General features: G+C 36.1%; 1 protein-coding gene across 1 annotated transcript in view; it reads right to left on the bottom strand.

The window, feature by feature from the left end:
• Nucleotides 1-21,749, bottom strand: part of RANBP3L (RAN binding protein 3 like) — a 66,504-nt gene that overhangs the window by 13,821 nt on the left and 30,934 nt on the right. Inside the window, exons 2-10 of the mRNA XM_049768278.1 lie at nucleotides 14,231-14,289; nucleotides 12,435-12,474; nucleotides 11,281-11,358; nucleotides 10,452-10,526; nucleotides 8,357-8,428; nucleotides 7,872-8,011; nucleotides 5,028-5,131; nucleotides 3,389-3,470; nucleotides 553-655 (exon numbers count right to left, since the gene is read on the bottom strand). Coding sequence (XP_049624235.1) covers nucleotides 553-655; nucleotides 3,389-3,470; nucleotides 5,028-5,131; nucleotides 7,872-8,011; nucleotides 8,357-8,428; nucleotides 10,452-10,526; nucleotides 11,281-11,358; nucleotides 12,435-12,474; nucleotides 14,231-14,289 — 753 coding nt within the window. The remainder of the gene's footprint in view (nucleotides 1-552; nucleotides 656-3,388; nucleotides 3,471-5,027; nucleotides 5,132-7,871; nucleotides 8,012-8,356; nucleotides 8,429-10,451; nucleotides 10,527-11,280; nucleotides 11,359-12,434; nucleotides 12,475-14,230; nucleotides 14,290-21,749) is intronic.

Below are 21,749 nucleotides of genomic sequence, written 5' to 3'. Positions count from 1 at the left end.
AACAAAGCAGCATTCCTTGAGAAATCAGAAAACACTGCTTTATTACGCTAGTGGACCCAGTTAGGATCATGCTCCAAAACTGGGTGCAGAACAAAGGCAAGAGCTTTGTCTTAGGATATCTGGTGGGGGATGAGCATTTGCAGACAGCTGGCAGAAGTCTGTAAAGCAGAAATTCCCAAGCATATTATTTTGTAAAGCACCATCTGGACCACCTCAAGGACGTGGCACTTTGAGACATAACATATTCCCAGGTTACCAAGGTTACAAAGCAAGTCCCTGACCATCTCAAGGACATCCTGAACGTATTCCTTGGTTATGTCAGGTTGCCCAGAGTCCGTGGTCCTTCGGTAGATCTGGCTCCCTGGCTTTAGACTGACTGAACAAAGTGAGATTGTTTGAAATGTGGGCAGGGATCTATTTTCCTCAGCAATGTAATAACACTTATATGCCTTAAAGTTTTTAAAGAAAGATTGTAGTTTTGTGTTTTAATCAATATTAAATAGATAACATGAGAAATCAGGAAATAAACCAGATGAATGAAATAATTCTTACTTGAACTTGGAGAATCAATAGGAAATTTTAGAGTGGATTTGATTAATTTTTCCTTGGTGTAGGAATCATTTTCTAGTTGAGGCTGGGTGAGCTTTTGAATCCCCTAGGTGATGAGAGACAAAAAGTAGTATTACTAAGTTTTCTCTTAAATATTTGCAGGGAGCCCAAAGATACCTTTGTTCATGTATTTCAACACAATGGTAAACAAATATAGCTGCTATTTCTGTTAGAAGATTCCTCTGTGCTTATCAGACCTTGCTGCTGAGTCTTGGGAAACAACTCATTCCCCACAAGCATACTTGGGTGAGACCTTGATAAGAAGACAGTTTTCATGGCCCCAGAAGAAACAGCAGCTGTACCATGCTATCAATCAGCTATAAGAAAGTGGTGCTAGTACAGTCTCTGAATGTATTCCAAATTTCTAGTTATTCACTCTTTGAGTCTATTTCTCATAAACATTTTTAAAATATTCATAAACTGCACTGACTGTCTCAGAGAGTTTCCTTGTAGAAAGATTCTTAACTTTTCTACTAAGATAATTTCTGCTGACAATCACTTTAGGGTTGCCTTTTGGGATCAGCACATGAGTTGTAATCAAGGCTTCCTTTTATGAGGAAAAAAGAGACCAAGTGGTTGCACTGCCATTTATGCTCCAGTGATAATTCCACAAGGAGGAGAACATGTAGCACTTAATGATGCCTCAGATTTGAAGCATCTGGGTTTTCCCTTATAGTCCTAGATTATTTCATTTTAATTAACTGTACATCAAGATTTTCCATTTTAAGAAAATAGAAAAAAAAAGTCGTAAGGTGTAGCCACTTACTCTAAAATTACATGATCAGAGAATAAATCCAAACTTTGCTTTCATAAGATATTTTTTGGGATGTTTTAGGCCACATCCGGTGACGCTAAGGGGTTCTCCAGGCTATGTGCTCAGAAATCGCTCCTGGCTTGGGGGAATATATGGGACACTGGGGGACCGAACTGCGGTCCGTCGTAGGCTAGCGCAGGCAAGGCAGATGCCTTATCATTTGCACCACCACTCTGGCCTCTGCTTTCATGAGATGTTATCATCTGGAAGAAAAAGGGACCCCACTTTCCTCTGTAAACCAAACTTTAAGTTCCAGTAAGAAATGGCAGCGATGTCTCTCCCCAAAGATTCCATAAACCCAACTAGAGTTTATATGTATAGGTTATCTTGGTCTCCCCTTACTAGATGATCAACACCTCTAAAGCAGAAAGTCATCTTTATTTTACATCACCATCGACCCATTACGTAGACTCCCCTACAGAAATTCTAGATCTAAATGAAGAGATCCAAATAAAATTATTTTTCTTCTCATCCCTTCTCACACCCTTCAAAGTTGTTATTGCTGCTGTTGCTACCTTCATGATGGCTGGGAATCATACAATTTTGGTGTAGGTCTTATACATACTTGGTATGACATAGGAAAGCAGGAAATAAACCAGATGAACGAAATCATTCTTTCTTGAACTTCAAGAATCAATAGGAAATTTTTAGAGTAGATTTGATTAGTTTTTCCTTGGTGTAGAATAATTTTCAAGTTGAGGCTGGGTGAATTTTTGAATCCCCTAGTGAAGAGAGAGGAGGTGGACTAGAGGTGGCACACTTGGTTGTGGTATCAGGATAACAAATAGCAGTGCCAGCAGAATTTTATTCAATGTGCAGGCAGTGCCAGGGATCAAATTCAAAGCCTCATGCCTACAAGGTAGTCACTATATCACTGGGCCACAGGCCACAGTCTTTGGCCTCATAAGAAAGCTTTTACATGCTTAGTAGATGTTTCTAATATAATGCCAAATTAGATTGATGCCAATGTTCTGTATATCATAAGGACATAATATGTTTGTCAAGTCAAATATGAAAGTGAATTTTAAAGAGGCTTAGACAATATTTCATGATCTCACAGAGCTATGATTAATCTAGTGTCAGATTTAGGAGTAAAGGTTGTAGCATTAACACCTTGACCTAGCTCAGTCAAAATTCTAGGCTAGATGAACATTGGCAAGGGTATAGTGATGTGAGGCACTAGATGAAATCAAATGTATCTACAGCTTTCACTTTGCTATAGAATATTTTGCCATACACTTTTCTCTGGTTGAAAAAATAATAGTTTGAAAGATAGAGAAGTTAAAGATGCGTGTGCATGCAGCTCAGTGCTCAATATTTAAGATGCTGGTGATATAGTTAATGTTTCCACTTGATGAGAAAATTTCCCTAGAAAAATAAAGTACTGTTTCCCCCTTACAGCTATGCAGGGAGAGGAGAATTATAGTAATACTCATCCATTAGAAGCTTGAAGAATGGAACTGGGTAAATGAAAATATTTTGTCAAATTATTTTAAATGTACCTGGCCACAAAAATATCTCTCAAAAAGCTATATTTAAAATATCACTACCAAAAACAATATCACTACCAATTGTGCTTATTCAAGTACTACAGATTATTCTGGGATACATTATTCTGGGCTTTCCTTGGATACATTTAGTTTAACACAAATCAAATAAATATTTAATATTTCTCATAAATAATATTTTATAATTGTACAACTCTGTGGATTCCTATTTATTAATTAAACATCAGGACTTATTTCCCCTTGAACATTGTCTAGTCACAAACACAATCATGTTTGTAAACAAGGTGTTTAAATAAAATATTAGTTAAAAAAAGAAAATTGTCTTGTCAAAGGAAAAGTGCCTTTGATTCAAGAGATAAAAATAAAATATGCTCCAACTTAATATTATTTTAATTAATTTGTTTTCAGAAATTTGAAATGTCAATTATATACAATAGAAGCATTTAACAAACCTTACCAAAACTCTTTCCACCATGTTTTCTCCAAATATGAAATCAGAACTGCAGCTTTTAAGGGATTTCTTCTCCTCAGTTAGTTGACTATAGGGAAAGATATAAGCATTTGCTATCAAATAACAGAAAAAAACATTTTTTGTCTTAGTATGTGAGACATATGGTTTAATAATAGATTTCTGTAAGGCGTGAAAAAAATCTACAGATCATTTTATGTGATATGCATGAGCTATGAAAGGGAAATCTATATAGGTACTACCCAGGCTATATTCATAGTATCTGACAATTTGGCTGGTAGAGCACTTGCCAGGGCCAGTCTGAATAAGTCATAAGCCCCATCACTGTACTGAATATCTGATCAGTGAGGGGAGGAGGAAATGCTGCCTAATATATATTATATTATATTATATTATATTAATTCTATTCTATTTTATTGTATTCTATTCTATTGTATTATATAATGTTATATTAATTATATTATATATGTTCTTATATTATAATGTATAATTATATATATATATATATATTGCTTTCCCAGTAAAACCTTCCAACCTGCAATTTCATTCCCCTCCTTTTCAAGTGGCCAATGCTTTTTTAAATTAGTGATCTTCAAGAGGAAACCAAGTTAAGCTATCTCATTATTTACACGTATGTGTGCCTTGATTTCATTTTTTTTTTCTCAGTAACCCTTTTTGAAAAGTTGAAATTAGGGACTGGAGAGATAGCACAGCTGTAAGGCATTTGTAAGGTTGTTTGACCCAACAACCAATTAATCAATCAATAAATAACGTTTTAAAAAAATTGAAATTATTTTTACAGGATAAAAAACTTGTGGCTATGCAGGCATCTCTCTGCAGCAGATGTACTTCAAGTTCTGCACTGCAGCCCAGTGTACCCACAGGTATCTGTCAGACTGACCGTGCAAAGAGCCCCCATGAATGTGAGTCCATTATGTCCATGACTAGTTTTGATGTTTTCCCCAGTCAAACAGGCCTTTTTCCCTGGTGTTACAAGCAATATTAACTTTTACGTAGCATATTTATTTTGCTTTCTAAGCTGCTTATCTCTCCCATGTCAATAAATTAATAATGCCAAAAAAATGCAACTAAACAAGGAGGAAAAGAATGTTAAGGAAAAGGGAAGAAAAGGTAATTTAGCAGCCATGTGCTTCACTAAATAAAAATGTATATATATTAGGCCCGGAGAGATAGCACAAGGTGTTTGCCTTGCAAGCAGCCAATCCAGGACCAAAAAGTGGTTGGTTCGAATCCCGGTGTCCCATATGGTCCCCTGTGCCTGCCAGGAGCTATTTCTGAGCAGACAGTCAGGAATAACCCCTGAGCGCCGCCGGGTGTGGCCCAAAAACCAAAAACAAAACAAAAAAAATGTATATATATTGTAAACAGTTTCATAAAAGTCAATGAGATAAAGAAGACATTCTAATGTTTATTAGGACCACATTTAAGCATCAGCTATATTGTGAAAACATTTCAAACTTGTATTCTTTATAATATTGCCCTTTAAGCAGAAATCATGGCAGTTTTTCTCTACAAGATTAAAAATAATTTCTAAATAAATTTTCATAATGATATTAGAATGAAAAAGTAAATGGACAGCATTTATCTTTGCTCATCATTCACTTACTCTACAGATGCAGTCCCTAAAATATTCTGGTTCATATTCAAGTGAACTGAAATCCTGGCACTTGGTAAATCTTCATTTAGGAAATAGGCATTCTCTCCAGAAATCTGAAAGAAAATAAAGGTTATCAAAAGGTCAACTTAAAGAAATCTAAATCGGGACCCAAGTGATATAGCACAGTGGTAGGGTGTTTGCCTCGCACGCGGCCGTCTTGGGATGAACCTGGATCCCCAGCATTCTATATGGTCCTCTGAGCCTTTCAGGAGCAATTTCTGAGCACAGAGCCAGAATCCCTGAGCATCGTGGGGAGTTACCCAAAAACCCCAAAATGAAAAAAAAATCCAAATTAAGACAACAATGAGATATCATCTTACAGTAGTGAGGATGGCACATATCAAAAATAATGGGAACAATCTCTGTTGTCATGGATGTGGTGAGAAAGGAACTCTTATCCATTGCTGGTGAAAATGTTGCTTGGTCCATCCACTATAGAAAACAATATGGAGGGTTCTCAGTACATTCAAATTTTAGCTGCCATATGACTGAGCAATTCCTCTTTTGGGTATCTATCCCTAGGACAGAAAAATATTCATTCAAAAGAATGTCTGCACACTGCTATTCATTGCAGCATTCAGTACAATAGCTAAGAGTTGGAATCAAACTAGCTGTCCAACGAAAGACAAGTGGATCATGAATATGTGGTACATATACAATGAAATACTACATAGCTGTAAGGAATGATGCAATCATGCAATTTTCCATGTAACATGTAACATGGATGATACTGTAAAATGGAGGGATAGTATAATAAATGAAGTAAGCCAGAAGGATAAACACAGAATTATATCAGATATATGTGGTATTTAGAAGAACTTCATGAAGAAATGCAATGGTCCAAATGGGAATTGTCTCAACACCCTTGTCCCAGAGTATAGCGAGGAGAAAGAAAAAATAAAAACTGAGTGGAAGAGGAGAAACACAAATATGAAAGAATGAGGGCCAGGTGCCAAGTGGTCTCAGGTGCATTGGTGGAGGAAAAAAAAAAGGATAAAACCAAATATCCAAGCCAAAGTTAACAACAATGAAATCAAGAGACCCAAATTTGAACAATCTAAACTTTAAATGGGTCTGGGGTAAAAGGATGGTGGTTGAGATATACTTTAAGAACATGGTAGAGGGAGGTCGACACTGGTGGTGGGACTGGCCTTCATTCATTGAATGTCTGAAACTCAACTAGAAGGATTTTGTAAATCACAATCGTTTCAATAAAATTAAATTAAATTAAAAGTCAACTAAAGAAAGAAACATCTCGGGGCAGAGAGATAGTATTGTGGGTAGGGCATTTGCCTTGCACATGCTGACCCAGGTTTGATCCCCAGCACTATGGTCCCCTATTCAATATGGTCCCCTATTCAACGTCAGGAGTAATTCCTGGGTACACAGCACCACCAAGTGTGCCTCCCAAAAAGCCCCAAAAAAGAAAGAAAGAAACTACATTTAAGTTTGTTGAAAAGGTACCATGTTGGAGCTGGAGCAATAGCACAGCTGGTAGGGCATTTGCCTTGTATGAGGTTGACCTGGGTTTGATCCCTGGCATCCCACATAATTACTGAGTACAGAACCAGGAGTAACCTCTGAGCACCATCAGGTGTGTACTCTAAAATTAAATTAAATTAAACTAAAAAGAAAAGAAAAGAAACCATGTCTAAGTACTAAACATTTTATATAAATTATTTCATTTACTGCTTATGACAACTCTATACATGGATCCCTCTACAACCCACATTTTACAGGTGAATAAACTAATGAAAAGAAAAACTAAAATTGGTTGTTCATGCCTGGACAGCTAGAAACAAGAATGACATGACATTTGAGCCTCGGTTTGTCTGACACCAGAGATTATAGACTCAATTCTTTCTGACTTTTTTTTCCAAATGGAGCTAATTCTTCTGTCTAGATTAGTAAATCTATTTTGAGGGATTACATAATACCTGTAAAAGTTTAGGAGTTTCACTATCACAGCTGCTCAGTGTCTGAGCAGTGTCTGAGCAGTCAAATGTTTTATTTAGAAACATGAAACATTTGACTGCTAATGGAATGAATTAGTTACTCTAATTGAAGTGCATATACAAACCCACATTACCTATATTATTAGTAAACCAATGAAAGAGGGAGAACTGAAAGAAACCATATGGACGAAGTGATCTGGCATCTCCCATGTTTTATGTTCTCTCTCTTCTAGGGATTTGCAAAGATATTGAAGATATTGTTTTAAAATAAATCTATTTCCATTTTCTTTTATTTCAATTTTACACATTAAAATGATTTGGAGTACTTTCCTCTTTAGAACTAAATTTGAGATTCTGATCAGTACCCAAAAGACTTCTCAAACCTTTTGGATGAATCTGTGGGCAATTCACGGCTCTCGTAGGCCATGAAGATGGGACAGGATAACTGGCAAAGCTGCACTAGCCTGTTGACCAGATGGAGAGACAAAAAGTTCATTTATTTTTGTACTTCTTTTTCTAGCTCCTGCTACCTCATTAATAGCCTTATTCTTATGTGGCACCAGTGTTACAAGAACAAGAGTTCATGGTGTAGCTACTGAGGTCTCAGCTTTACAACTTAGGACAGATGTCACAGCTTGCTCTGTAAACATCTCTCTAAGATAAGAGAACCATTGGAATTAGGCAACCTAGAGCAGCCAGTGTTTCTTCAGTTTGTGGGAATGTTTCAACAGCAGAATAGTGTTCAGGAAACCCCTACTTGGGGATGTGGGACCCACAAAAATCTACTCAAAGAAGGACAGGATAGTGAGATCAGGCCTACCATAAGAGGTTTTCTTGCCTTGTATTTTGCTATTTCTTTAGTCTTGCAGGATTCCAATGCATTGTGTCCAAATGTTAATTTTACTTTTTCACATCTTTGTATTTTCGGTGGTTGCAAAGTAGCAGGTCTTAGAAAATGGTCAGAACATTTCATGGTATCTTAAAGCAACAAAATTAAATGGTCATTATATTTCATTTAAAATTTTACATTAACATAACATTACATAACATAACATTACCTGAGAGTACTATATTTTAATAAAATTCTTATTAATATTTTTATTTTAGTTAATATTTATTTTCTAAAGTCATGGATGGTTAGTGTTATCTAATCAAAACTGGCAATGAATTAGATTTTTAATGCTTAACTTTCATTAACTATTTATTTTGACCTTTTTTCTTCATGTTTTATCTTTTAGTACTACTGCCACTTCCCTACCCCCACCACAAATAAAAATGGTAAAACTATAAAATTATAAAGAACTTTTAATATAAAATGTAAACCTTTTTCTTTACTGTTCAAATCAACATCCTTTTGCACGATATTTGACGTCATAAAAACATTGTTTTTCTTTACTGTAAAAAAAAGAAAGAAAATTTAGTTGAAGCCAGAAATAGTCATATATGGAAGCTAACCAATAGATGTCGCTCTTGGCACTAATAAAGAGGCGGACAGCAAGAATGAGTCTGGATTCCGCTGACGCTGGGTGATGGGTAGTTTGTTGTCTAGTTCTCAGAAATACAAGCGCAAATTAGAACATCAATGGAATAGTCTTCTGTAGATTCATGATAGAATACCGAGAATGTTCAAATGATAGGGTCTGAAGCCCAGAATATTATAAAAATTAACAAATTTTGCCTCTCTATTCTTTAACGATATCAGAAAAAAATAAGGATGCATATCAGGCCAACTTATTTTTCTATGAGATATGTTGGTAGGATAAAAATGTAACTGCGAATAAAAGTTAGGTCATTCTTGTTTACAAATTGCAAAAATAATAACCTTTGAGAATTTGATGGATGGAGATGAGAAATGACTCAAAAAAAGCTATTCCAGGAATCATCTGATAAATACTGGGGTTGAATTGCTTCTCTAATTTAAGTTCAGTTAAATTTTCTGACCTTTATTATTAAAAATCAACAAATTCTCATAGTTTTCTTTATTTTAGTATCACTAGCATGCCACACACACCTATAAAAAAGAATGGTGTATGCTAATATCAATGTTTGTTTTTGGGTCACACCTGGGATCGCTCAGGGGTTACTCCTGGCTCTGCGCTCAGAAATAGCTCCTGGCAGGCATGGGGGACCATATGGGATGTGGGGATTCGAACCACCATCTCTCCTGAATCAGTTGCATGCAAGGCAAATGCCTTAGTGTTGTGCTATCTCTCCAGCCCTAATGTTATTTTTTTCACAGTTTTTTTCAGTATATGTGCCAAAGCATTATGAATTTTGCATAAAAAATAATGCTTTTATCAGCAAAAGTTTCAAAAGGAATCATATTTAAATCTTTATATATAACTACATATAAAGATTTATATATAAAACAGTATCCGGGATGTAACCCAGAGCCTCACACATGCAAGACATATACTCTGTTGTTGAGATAAATCCTCAGCCTCACAATTTAATCTTGAAGTATAAATTTTATAGGATAGAGTGAAAGTTTGGGGCTTAAAGTGGTTGCCTTCTATGCAGCCAGTCTCTCAGTTCTATCTTCATATATGGTCCCCCAAGCATTGCCATAAGTGACCCCTGAACACAGAGCCAAAGATTTATCCATTGGACTACCAAGTGCGGTCCAAAAATGACATAAAATGCATACATTTTAAAATAAAAATTTAATATATCTTTTTTGTTTGTTTGGTTTTTGCTTTTTCTTTTGGCCACATCTGACAGTGCTCAGGGGTTACTCCTAGTATACAATCAGGAATCACTCCTGGCAGGTTCAGGGGACTATGTGGAATACCAGATATCAAAACTGAGCTGACCGCATGCAAGGCAAGCACCTTAACCATTATATTATCACTCCAGCCCCAAATTTAATATATCTTAAATACAACTATATATTGTAAACTATGTTATTGAATAATAATAAAGAAAATAAATTTTTATAAATGATTTTATAAAATGTATAAAGTATATAGAATTGCCTTATGTAATAATTATAAACATGAAGTAATAAAAAAATCAAGTTCAAACTCTGCACCCATAATAAACTGATACAGAATTTAAATTTATGAGATTGAAATTTGGAAGTTACTTTTTCAAGCCTACTTTGCTAAAACTTATGTGTTACTACTAAAATGTTAGAATTTTAGGGCAATTGAGAGAAAGCAAACTCATCATGAATGAAAATAAATATTTATATTCAGGATATGAACAGCTGGAGAAAGAGTGATAGCACAGAGAGTGATAGTTGGAGAGCATGTTTGATGTGTACAGGACCCTGGACTTGATCCAAAGCATTGTATGGTCTCATGAGCATCAAAGGTGTGACCCTGGGCCCAGTGATACTCTGTACTGCTTGAAAGGCCCTACACCAAAGCAGATCACTCAGATTAAGAACATTACATTTTCAGAAGTTTTTTATTACCTGGCCCAGAAGGTGGGAAGGTTGGGAGGTCAGTAAAGGATGAGGATCTTGTTCGTTTCTGGGGCAAGTTTGACACTAAAAGCAGAATACAAACTAAAGTTATTAGGAGTCAGGTTTTTGCTTTACTTGGATTTTTGCTGTTTTGAAATTTTTTTCTCTAAGACTAACTAAAAAATTATATTAAAATACCATGCTTTGATAAATATTAAACATGAATTTCCATCAATATTTGAGTGTGTCCTTTGTGTAAGATCTATCAGGTCTGAGTGGATCTACAGTGATCTATCGGGTCTGAGTGATCTACAGTGGAGACAGACACAAATAGCCTTATCACCAGGCAGAAGGCAACACTATCTATCAGGCTGTCTACAGGGCTTTGTGCTTTGCAAAAGGTGAACTAAGTTACTGATTCACTTTGTACTCAGTATATGATAAAATTCTTAGAATAAAGTTTCTTTATAAAGTTTAGTTTTCTGTTTATTTAAATAGATGTTTACTTGAGGGAGAAGGCAACTTTCTCCAATTACAAAGCTAATGCATGCTTCATATAGAAATACATAATACAGAAAAATTCAAAGACAAAGAAAAAAATCTTTAAATTGCTTGTAACCCATTATCTAAAGTCAGCATTAAACAAAGCAACTATATATTTCTTTGTTTATATTGACAACTTGAAGTTTTCATTTTATTGGTTGCTATTTTCATGTAACAATAGAATAAAAATAACAATCAATGGGCATACTTTTAAACAATACCCATATGAAAAGTTGCACAGTAATTATACATTCAGAGTAATATAACAATGAACAGTCAGCAGCAAAATACCTACCTCCTTGGGACTGAAAGTCTGTGGTATGCAATGTAAAAGATGAAGCTCGTACACGCTTACTCAAAAAGTCATTATATTCTGCAAGAAATTCAATGGAAAAGGCAAAATGGCTTGTAATAATTTGGTTTCAATTCTTGGGAAGGTATTTCCTTTAGTCTTTATAGATTATATAACATGTTGACTACAACAGCAACATTTTATATATGGAGATCAGTAGCTTCGAAGATAATAAACCAATAGGCACATTATCTCAGGGTGAAGCAGCCAGAAAGGAGTAACTTCAGGAAGAAATTGCACATGAATTTTGAGATCATACAAATAAAAATTTAAGCTTGTTTTTAGCAGCACTGGAAAATGCTTTGGTTTCGAGTTTTGAACCTCACCCAGTGATGCTCGTGGTTTACTTCTGGCTCAGTGCTCAGGGGGTTCTACTTGCCATGGTCAGTGCTAGAGATGGAGGCCAGGCTTCCTGCACACAAAGCATACACTAAGTTTTTGAGCTATCTCTTCAGATCTAGAGGATTGTTTTTAGTAGGTTGAGGAATAGGCAGTGCCCATCAAGATATTAGGACTGTTTTCAGGGATCTGCAAGTTGTTTTTAAAAACAAAGGCTGAAATACTTGAATGTTTAAATTAAAAACAAAAGGGGCCAGAGAGATTGCTCAATGTGTTAAGGACATACTTCATATGCAAGAGCCCTGGGTTTAATCTGGGCATTTTATGATCCCCTAAGCACTATTGGAAGGGACTCTGAGCACAAAGCCAATTGTAGTCTCTAAGTACTACCTGGTATGATCCCCCAAACCAAACCTAAGCAAACCAAACCAATCCAAACCAACCAAAGGAAAAATTCATTAAGATTTACATAGTGAGGGGCCGGAGAGTTAGCATGGAGGTAAGGTGTTTGCCTTTCATGCAAAAGGTCATCAGTTCGAATCCCGGTGTCCCATATGGTCCCCAGTGCTTGCCAGGAGCAATTTCTGAGCATGGAGCCAGTAGTAACCCCTGAGCACTGCTGGGTGAGACCCAAAAACCAAAAAAAAAAAAAAAAAAAAAAAAAGATTTACATAGTGTATATCATGTGTTAAAATATTTGGGTCTGCTTAATTTTTTCCCCTAAGACTGGCTTTGTAATACAAGCTGTAAATCATTACCAGGCTCCACTGCTTCATATAGGCTGTCTTCTGCAGGTCTCTGGAAGGAAACAGCAATGAGAGCTGAGTGTTGGCTATTTCCACATCAAACTTTCATCCCATCATTTCATAACCGAATTCTTAGAAGTCTGGCTTACTCTGGGAAGCCAGGCCAAAGCCGCTTCTCTTTATTCACTAGACTTGAACTCAAAGAAAGAAATGTGTAGCAGAAAGATTTCAGATTTCAGTAACTACAGAAACTCTGTGTGAGTTTATTTAAATAGATTTCTGAAAGACCTGGGGTATGGTCAAGATCCTACTTTTCTCCCCTTTTTTATAGTATCTTTACTTAAGTACCATTTTTACAAACGTGATTGTAGTTGGTTTCAGTCATAAAAAGAACACATCCCCCTTCACCAGTGTAACATTCCCACCACCAATGCCCCCCTTTCCCTTCTACTCTATCCCCTGCCTGTATTCCAGACAAAAATTCTGCTTCTCTCACTCATTAATACTGTCATGATAGTTGTTAGTGTAGTTCTCTCATTTTTTTTTTAATGTGTGAAGCCCTTATCTGGTTTTGGTATCAAAATAATGTTGAACTCATTCAAAGTATTTGGAAATATTTCTTTTTTAATTTTTTGGGAGTAAAACTTGGAGAATAGGTCTAAAATTCTTCTTTAAAAAGACCTGGTAGGGGCCAGAGTGATAGCACAATGGTAGGGCATTTGCCTTGCATGCGGGTGACCCAGGATGGACCTGGGTTCTATTCCCAGCATTCCATATGGTACCCCTAGCTTGCCAGGAGCTATTTCTGAACACAGAGCCAGGAGTAGCCCTTGAACATCTCCAGGTGTGCCCCCCCCCAAAAAAAATCCCCCCCCAAATAAAACAAAAAAAGAGCTAAAAAGACCTGGTAAAATTATTAATTTATTTATTTTTAAAACTTTATTTGTTTATTGACTGATTGGTTTGGGGGGGGCACACCCTGTGGTGCTCAGGGGTTACTCCTGGCTTTGCACTCAGTCCTGGCAGACTGGGAGACCATATGGGATCAAACCTGGTTTCTCCCGGTTTGGCCGCATGCAAAGCAAACACCCCACTGCTGTGCTATCTCTCTGGCTCCCATACCCTGGTAAAATTTAAAATGCTACTAATATCTTGTCACTCTAGGTGATTTCATTATGGTACCAAAAAATCAGAGTTCTTAATTTATTTTTTTAAAATAAGTATGATTTTAAAATTTACTTTATGGCTAGTGTTAAACTGAGTCAAGATTTACAAAGAAGCTTTAGTTCCTTTAAAAATTTCCCCTTTAGATTTCTTCTGAGAACTCTGTTTATGGGCGATTGTTCTTTCACTGTAACTTTACCTTGTCCTTTTTGCATCATTGTTTCTCAATGAAATTGGTGATGGGAATCCTGCACTGGTGAAGGGGGGTGTTTTTTACATGACTGTAATCATACAACTACAATTATATTTGTAATCACGGTGTTTAAATAAAGATAATTTAAAAAAATTTCCCCTTTAGTCCCTCATTTTTCCAGCTCAAGACAAGTCAATTATATATATTATATTTTATATATATAATTTTAGTAAAATTAGTTATAAGCATAACTAAATATAGTTAAATAACTAAAATATAGTTACCTATAGTTTCAGGACAAGGTATCTTGAATTCCTATTCCTATTTCCTTCCAGTAAATCTCCACTATGTAAATATTCTGCTAGATAATAGGCAAAATTTTCACTATTTGCTTAAACAGAATTTTCCTTATCAAAGTAAAAATTGAATAAAAAAAGCAATTTGATCTTACCTTGAAAGTTTGTTCCCTTTTTCCAAAAACAAACATTGGTTGAGCAATGACAAATTTATCTGTATAAAAATAAAGGGCAAAAAATCAAACTGTATTCTAATTTCTAACACAAACTAAAACTATAAAATTTTTGTTCTATATTTTTCCCAACCTCCGGCTAAAATTCAAACTCTTTTAAATGAAACATTTACAAATGACTTCAACAGATAATTACATAAATAAGCTCTTAGGTAAAGTGATAATAACATGTTTACATACATAGATTATCCCATTAAAAGAACATGCTTTAAGTATTTAAGGAAACAAAATATAATCATCTGCCTTAAGAATCTCATCACTACATGGTGATTAACATTTCAACTTACTTAAAATGTTTTAAGAGGTGAAAATCTCATTGAGAATAGTACTCTTTGAGTACTCTTTCCACTCTTTGAGTGGAATCTCAGTGCAGAATTGATGTAGGTGTACTACATTCTATACTAATATTATGCAGCAATAATTTATATTTTCTTGATTATAATAGTCGAATTTTAAATAATGGCTTCAATATTAAAAATTAGAATCAGAGCTGGAGAGATAGCATGGAGGTAAGGCGTTTGCCTTTCATGCAGAAGGACGGTGGTTTGAATCCCGGCATTCCATATGGCCCCCATGCCTGCAGGGGTGATTTTCTGAGCACAGAGCCAGGAGTAACCTCTGAGCGCTGCCAGATCTGATAAAAAATAAATAAATAAATAAAATAAACAAAGTGTCATTTGGGGCCAGCGAGGTGGCGCTAGAGGTAAGGTGTCTGCCTTGCAAGAGCTAGCCAAGGAAGGACTGCAGTTCAATCCCCTGGCGTCCCATATGGTACCCCCAAGCCAGGGGCAATTTCTGAGCACTTAGCCAGGAGTAACACCTGAGCATCAAACGGGTGTGGCCCGAAAAACCAAAAAAAAAAAAATTAGAATCAATAGTAAATTGTGTTGTAGAGTAGATCAATTTTGTCTTTTTGCCCTTGCTTGCTTTATTTGATGTTTTACTATCTTAGTGAAGACAATAGAAAAATTTGCTTTCTCTAAGGTACAAATTCACTTTTAAATATTAGTGTCCCCCACACCCAGCGTTACTCTGGGGTCATGCGGTACCAGGGATCTGAATTCTACTGCATACAAGGCATGCATCTTTATCTCCTGTACTAAGGTCACCTCTTAAGTGGTTGAATATTTTGAAGTTCAATATTTAGATAATACAAAGAGATGATAATAACATGGAGAGCTAAAAAATCAAAATAAAACAAAAGGATGACATTTATTACAACCAGAAAAAAATAAACAAATGGTTGGACAAGGCAGTGTTATTTTTTAAATAATTTTTATTTTGACCAAAGTGAATTACTAATCTTCCACAGTAATATTTTAAATTCAGAGTGACATTGAATCAGGACATTCCCACCACCAGTGTTGTCCTCCCTCCATCCCTGCCCCAAGCATGCATCGCATAGCCCCTCCTTTGCCCCCCGGGCTGCTAGAATAAGTGGTACCCTCTGTGTCTAGCTTATTGTAGATTGTGTATTGATTCTGTTGTCATTGGCTTTGGATTTGGTGTTTAAGTCTAATCATTTTTTAATTTTTACTCAATTTCCATATGCATGTTTGGTCTTGGTACCAACCATTATTTCCCACTCAATTTATGAAGCAGAACAAGATGATTCAAGTTATATGGTTCTGTTTGAAGGAAAGAAAGAAAAGAGGGGGGGACAAAAATACAACAAATAAAAAACAGGAGGAGTCCATCTAAAGGTTATAAATATAAATTTAAAAGAAGAGAAGGGGGAAAAGGAAGAAAAATATAACAAAAATACAAAAAATAACCGCTTGGGAGCTGGGTGATGGCTCATTGGGGCAGGAGGTCGGTCTCTATTCCTAATGAGTTAAGAACTGAGGATAAAGAGCATTAATAAGGGGGGATACACCTATATTCATTGCAGCACTATTTACCATAGCAAGACTCTGGAAACAACCAAGATGCCCTTCAACAGACGAATGGCTAAAGAAACTGTGGTACATATACACAATGGAATATTATGCAGCTGTCAGGAGAGATGAAGTCATGAAATTTTCCTATACATGGATGTACACAGAATCTATTATGCTGAGTGAAATAAGTCAGAGAGAGAGAGAAAAACGCAGAATGGTCTCACTCATCTATGGGTTTTAAGAAAAATGAAAGACATTCTTGCAATAATAAATTTCAGACACAAAAGAGAAAAGAGCTGGAAGTTCCAGCTCACCTCAGGAAGCTCACCACAAAGAGTGATGAGTTTAGTTAGAGAAATAACTACATTTTGAACTGTCCTAATATTGAGAATGTATGAGGGAAATGCAGAGCCTGTTTAGAGTACAGGCAGGGGTCGGGTGGGGAGGAGGGAGATTTGGGACATGTGTGATGGGAATGTTGCACTGGTGATGGGTGGTGTTCCTTTTATGACTGAAACCCAAACACAATCATGTATGTAATCAAGGTGTTTAAATAAAAAAAATAAGGGGGGATATCAGATCGGGATTGGGGGGTAAAATGATAGTAGGATTTCTGAAGGAAGGAGAAATTATAGTATATAGTAGGGGCTATATACACTATAGGCATGGATTGTTTACCATTTAGGTTTGGCGCTCAGAGAGGAGTCCTCTGTTTATGTACGCATGCCCACATAAAGACATACATTAATGATCTAGTCTTATGTTGTTAGAGGTCTGACCCTAGTAGGTTGGGTTTGAGCTCTTAAGAACTGGTTTAATTAAGATAAATAATTAGCTTAGGTATAGCTTAGAAAAGAGAAGATGGGAGAGCAAAAGATAAGAGAGAGGAGAAAAATAAATAAATATATTAAAAATAAGTTAAAAATTAAGTAGGTCAAATAAAAGAGATTGAGCTGGTGCGTCGGAGTTGGGGTGTTTTCCCAGTTTCTAGGCACTTCATTAGTGATGGGGTTGGGCCTTGTTAAATGAAGTTTTCAGGGTTAGATGATGGCTGGAGCAGTTTAAGATATACATAGGTTTCGCATCTTCAGTACTAAGCAATGTGGTAATGAGGCCTACCTTTGTAGGTGGCTACCCTATGTAGTATTGTCTGCTGCATTTTATGTATAGAAGTTCCTTTCCTAAAGAGAAAATATCGGTGCAGGTTTTATTTGACCTAGGTTGAATTGATGATGAAGAAGAAGAGGAAGAAGAAGAAGAAAGGAGAGAAGGAAAGAAGTAGGGAGAAGAGAGAGAAAGGAAATGTTAATTTGCCAAAACATGTTTGATGAGTAGGTCCTGTAACGTAAGTCTGTGGTTTGCAGTTGACTATTTCAGTGGTCTGAATGATCATATGCTTCAAGTCCTAATAGAGGACCCAAACCAGAGGTAAAGGGTATATTGGAGTGTTTTATCAAGACATTATCAACTGAATATGGTATCTAGTTTGACTGAGCACTGAGCACCTCCTCACTGGAGGAGGTGCAGAATCGTCCTCCAAGCCGCAGCCCACAAGCGCCCACAATGGCAACCTCCGCGCTGATAGTCCGCCCTCCAAGGTGTTATTTCTTAAATCATAATTTGTCATATGTTTACAAAAATGTCAGTTGATATAGTAAAAACGATGATGTTTTTAGTACCAGAGGGCTAGTAAAGTGGGTATGGAACCTCAGTTTGGTAGTACCAGAGGGCTAGTAAAGTGGGTATGGAACCTCAGTTTGGTCTCTGACATCTCACATGGTCCCTCCAAATCTACCATGAATAATTCCTGAGTGCAGAACCAGGAGTAAGTTCTGAGCATCACTGGGTGTGCCCCCCCAAAAACAAAACAACAAAAACAAAATTATGATGTAATAATTTTGTGAAGAAGGGCAAATAGAAAGTATGATTATTGTTATGGTGGTAGGACCCAGAGAAATATGCAGCAAAAGAGTTAAATTACTTTATACTGGAAAATAAGTAGCTCTTGAACATAAAAAAAAATAGTATTAAGGATCTGATCATTGAACATGTGAGGTTAATACCAATATAAAGATATGAGAATTGGATATTGTTAACCTGGAGACAAAGCAAAGGAAAAACAAAAAAAGGGGCAACAAAAAATTATTTTTCATACATATAGACATATATATGCATACTTGTATTTATACACAGAAATATACATAGGTGGATACTCATTTAGTAAGTATATACATGCATAAAGGCGTAGCAGCATATTAGACTACAGTTGCATAGAAGACACTGAGTGAAAGTTTATTTCCTTCCATCTCCTTTCCAGTTCTTTGTGATATGCATTCATTCACTCTCTCTTAGCTCTTTTTTTTTTTTTGGTTTTGGGGCCACACCCGGCGGTGCTCAGGGGTTTGGTTACTCCTGGCTGTCTGCTCAGAAATAGCTCCTGGCAGGCACGGGGGACCATATGGGACACTGGGATTCGAACCAACCACCTTTGGTCCTGGATCGGCTGCTTGCAAGGCAAACGCCGCTGTGCTATCTCTCCGGGCCCCTCTCTCTTAGCTCTTATCTCACTTTCTTTGTGATATGCAGTCATTCAACTACTTTCTGTTATATTGTTCCTCAAAAATCTTTTTCCCCTTTTCTTCATAGAAGTATCATAGATTACAAAAGTATTGAGGTAAGTTTTATATTTGCAGTTTCTCCACCAATCCTTTCATCAGTGTTTCAATATCTCTTGAGCCATTATCCCAGAGACTCTTCCTCTCTCCCTTTCCTAACTCCCTCAGTTAAAAGTTCTATTGATCAGGCCATAGGGTTTGTTTGCACTGGGGTTGGTCTCATCCTTCAGTTTGTATCTTTATGTTTTGCATATAAGTGAGATCACCTGGTATTTATATTTTATTTATTTATTTCTGACTTACTTCATTCAGCATAATTCTTCTCCAGTTCTAAGTTGCATCAAACTGCAAAATTTCATCTTTTCTAATGATAGAATAGCCTTTCATTTTGTATCTATACAAAGATAATTACTTTATCTGCTCATCTGTTGTTGGGAACTTGTACTATTTCCAGATCTTGGTTATTGTAAATAGAGCTGTTTTGAACAATTGTGTGCACACCTCAAAGGTCTTTCTTTTCCTTTCACTTATTACCATATTCTTGGTCCTAATTTTCTTATTACTTCTCCTTGTTGCATCCCCTTTAAAATTATTTTTAATAACAAAAGTTTCATAATGTGATCTATAAAACATGTTTAGAGTCCCTTGCTCCTCTAAGTGTGGTTCAGATAAACTAGCACCATTGATTGGGAGCGTATTATCAACACAAACTCTCTGGCCCCACATCAAACCGGTATTAGTCTTTCTTTGACTTCTTCCTCAAAAGATTTGTACACATATTTGGGAAAAATTTTGAGCCCTTCAGATTTCAGTCCAACTGAGACTAAATTCAGGAGGAGGGCAGTGAACTCGTCAAGTTAGTGACTATTGCTTCTGAATATTTTGAATAACTTGACAATTATTGGAAAATAATTACCATTCAGCCCAAAACTGTGATGACTATGCTTTAATATAAGGTGAAGGGCTACTCTCAGGACTTTAAAATTAATATCTGTAATAAGGATATGAAAATATTGATATTAAAGCTACCCAGGTATTAGAATATTAGTAATGAATAATTTAATCTCTATGCAAATATTTTAATTATTTACTTATTTTATTGTTATTTTGGTTTTGTTTGTTTGTTTGTTTGTTTTGGGACCACACTCAGTGGTGCTCAGGGATTACTTCTGGCCCTGTGATCAGAAATCACTCCTAGAATTCAAAGTACTATATGGGATGTCAGGGATCAAACCTGGGTTGGTAATGTGCAAAGCAAACGCCCTACCCACTATGCTATCATTTCTGCCCCTATTTATTTATTTTATTGAGGTTTTGTAATTTATAATACCATTAATGATGGTTTCCCATTCACATAATTCCAATACCACCCCCATCACCAGGGTACCCATCTCCTGGTTTTTGTTTTAATAATCCTTGACCCCCTTAGTAAAAAATTTTGGAAAATGATTTGGCTTGGATTTCTGTCAATGATATATGATATAACCATAAATGACTTCAAAATTGTTTAGTTTTAAGATTCTTTGTTTTGTTTTGGGGCCACACCGAGAGGCTCTCAGGGTTTACTCTTGGCTTTGTGCTCAGAAATCACTCCTGGCAGTGTCTAGGAACCATATGGGATGTTAGAAATTGAACTCAGGTGGGCTGTGTACAAGGCAAACACCCTACCCACTTTGCTATTGTTTCAGCCCAGTTTTAATATTCTTTAATAAGTAAGTGAAACATCTTAAGTCTCAACTGTGAAAAATGACATATATATGACATATACATATAAGTATATATCTGAGATCAAACATCTGAGGAAACCTCAATCTCTATTTGAAGTCCTAGAAAAAGAAAACTTTAAGGGTCTGAATCACATTCTTGATTTTTCAAAAAAAGAACAGGCAAAAATAAGAATTCCTAAAATATTCTGTGACAGTTTCCAATGGGGAATTTCTAGGCTGATTCACAAAGCACTTCTTCAACTTGAGATGCAAGATGAACAACTTCTAGCCTGGTCTTCTCTACTAAATTTATAACTATGTTTTATACTTAAATACAACTGTTTTATAATAAATACAGTCTAGAAAACAAGAGGACAAAACGCACACCCTTTTCAATTCAGTTTTGAATTTATAAAGAGTGCGGGGGAGTTGGTCTGCTCAGGTGTTACTCCTGACTCTGTGTTCAGAAATCATTCCTAGCAGGCTTGGGGGACCATATGGAATGCTGGAGATCAAACCGAGATTGGTTCCAGGTTCACCCTGTGCAAGGCAAACATCTCACTCGCTGTGCTATCACTCCAGCCCCAATTTTGAATTTTTAAAATAATTCTACATTATTGTTGGAAATAAAATTACAAACTGCCAACTCTAATACTCCTAACATTTTATTATTATGAAAATATATATTATATACTGGGGCACTGATGAGGGGGAATCAACACTAGTATAAAGAAAACTATTATTCCTTTCATCACCAAGTTCATGAAGAAATTACTCATTTTCAGAATGGGAATAGTATAATAATAGAAAATTATAGGATATGAGAAAATTCCTTCTTAATTAACTCATTTAAAATAATGATAATCACTCAAAGCTGTATCTAATCTATCCCATGATTTTTTGAAATCATTTATTTTTGATACTTTTCAAGGAATTCTTTCATTCTAACTCCAAAAGAACTTAAGCTCTCTGCTTCATTGTTTACAGATAGATGTAAACACAGACCAACTCTGAAAAGACAAAATAAGATGTAGAGGTAAGTGTCTGATTCAAGTGAGAAGCAAGATCCAGAGGGTATGTCAAACTATCTTGCTAACCCCTTCTAGGGGTAGGACTACCCACTCTGCCCACCCAAATTCTGTACTGAATGTCCTCTTACCTTTACCTCCACTCCCATCTGTGATGGGTCACACCTGGCTGCGCTCAGGGGTTACTCCTGGCTCTATGCTCAGAAATCGCG

The sequence above is a fragment of the Suncus etruscus genome, chromosome 2 (assembly GCF_024139225.1).
Source record: "Suncus etruscus isolate mSunEtr1 chromosome 2, mSunEtr1.pri.cur, whole genome shotgun sequence".
Lineage (NCBI taxonomy): Eukaryota > Metazoa > Chordata > Mammalia > Eulipotyphla > Soricidae > Suncus > Suncus etruscus.
Note: the sequence above shows the minus strand (reverse complement) of the source record. Positions and strands in the feature narration are given on the sequence as shown.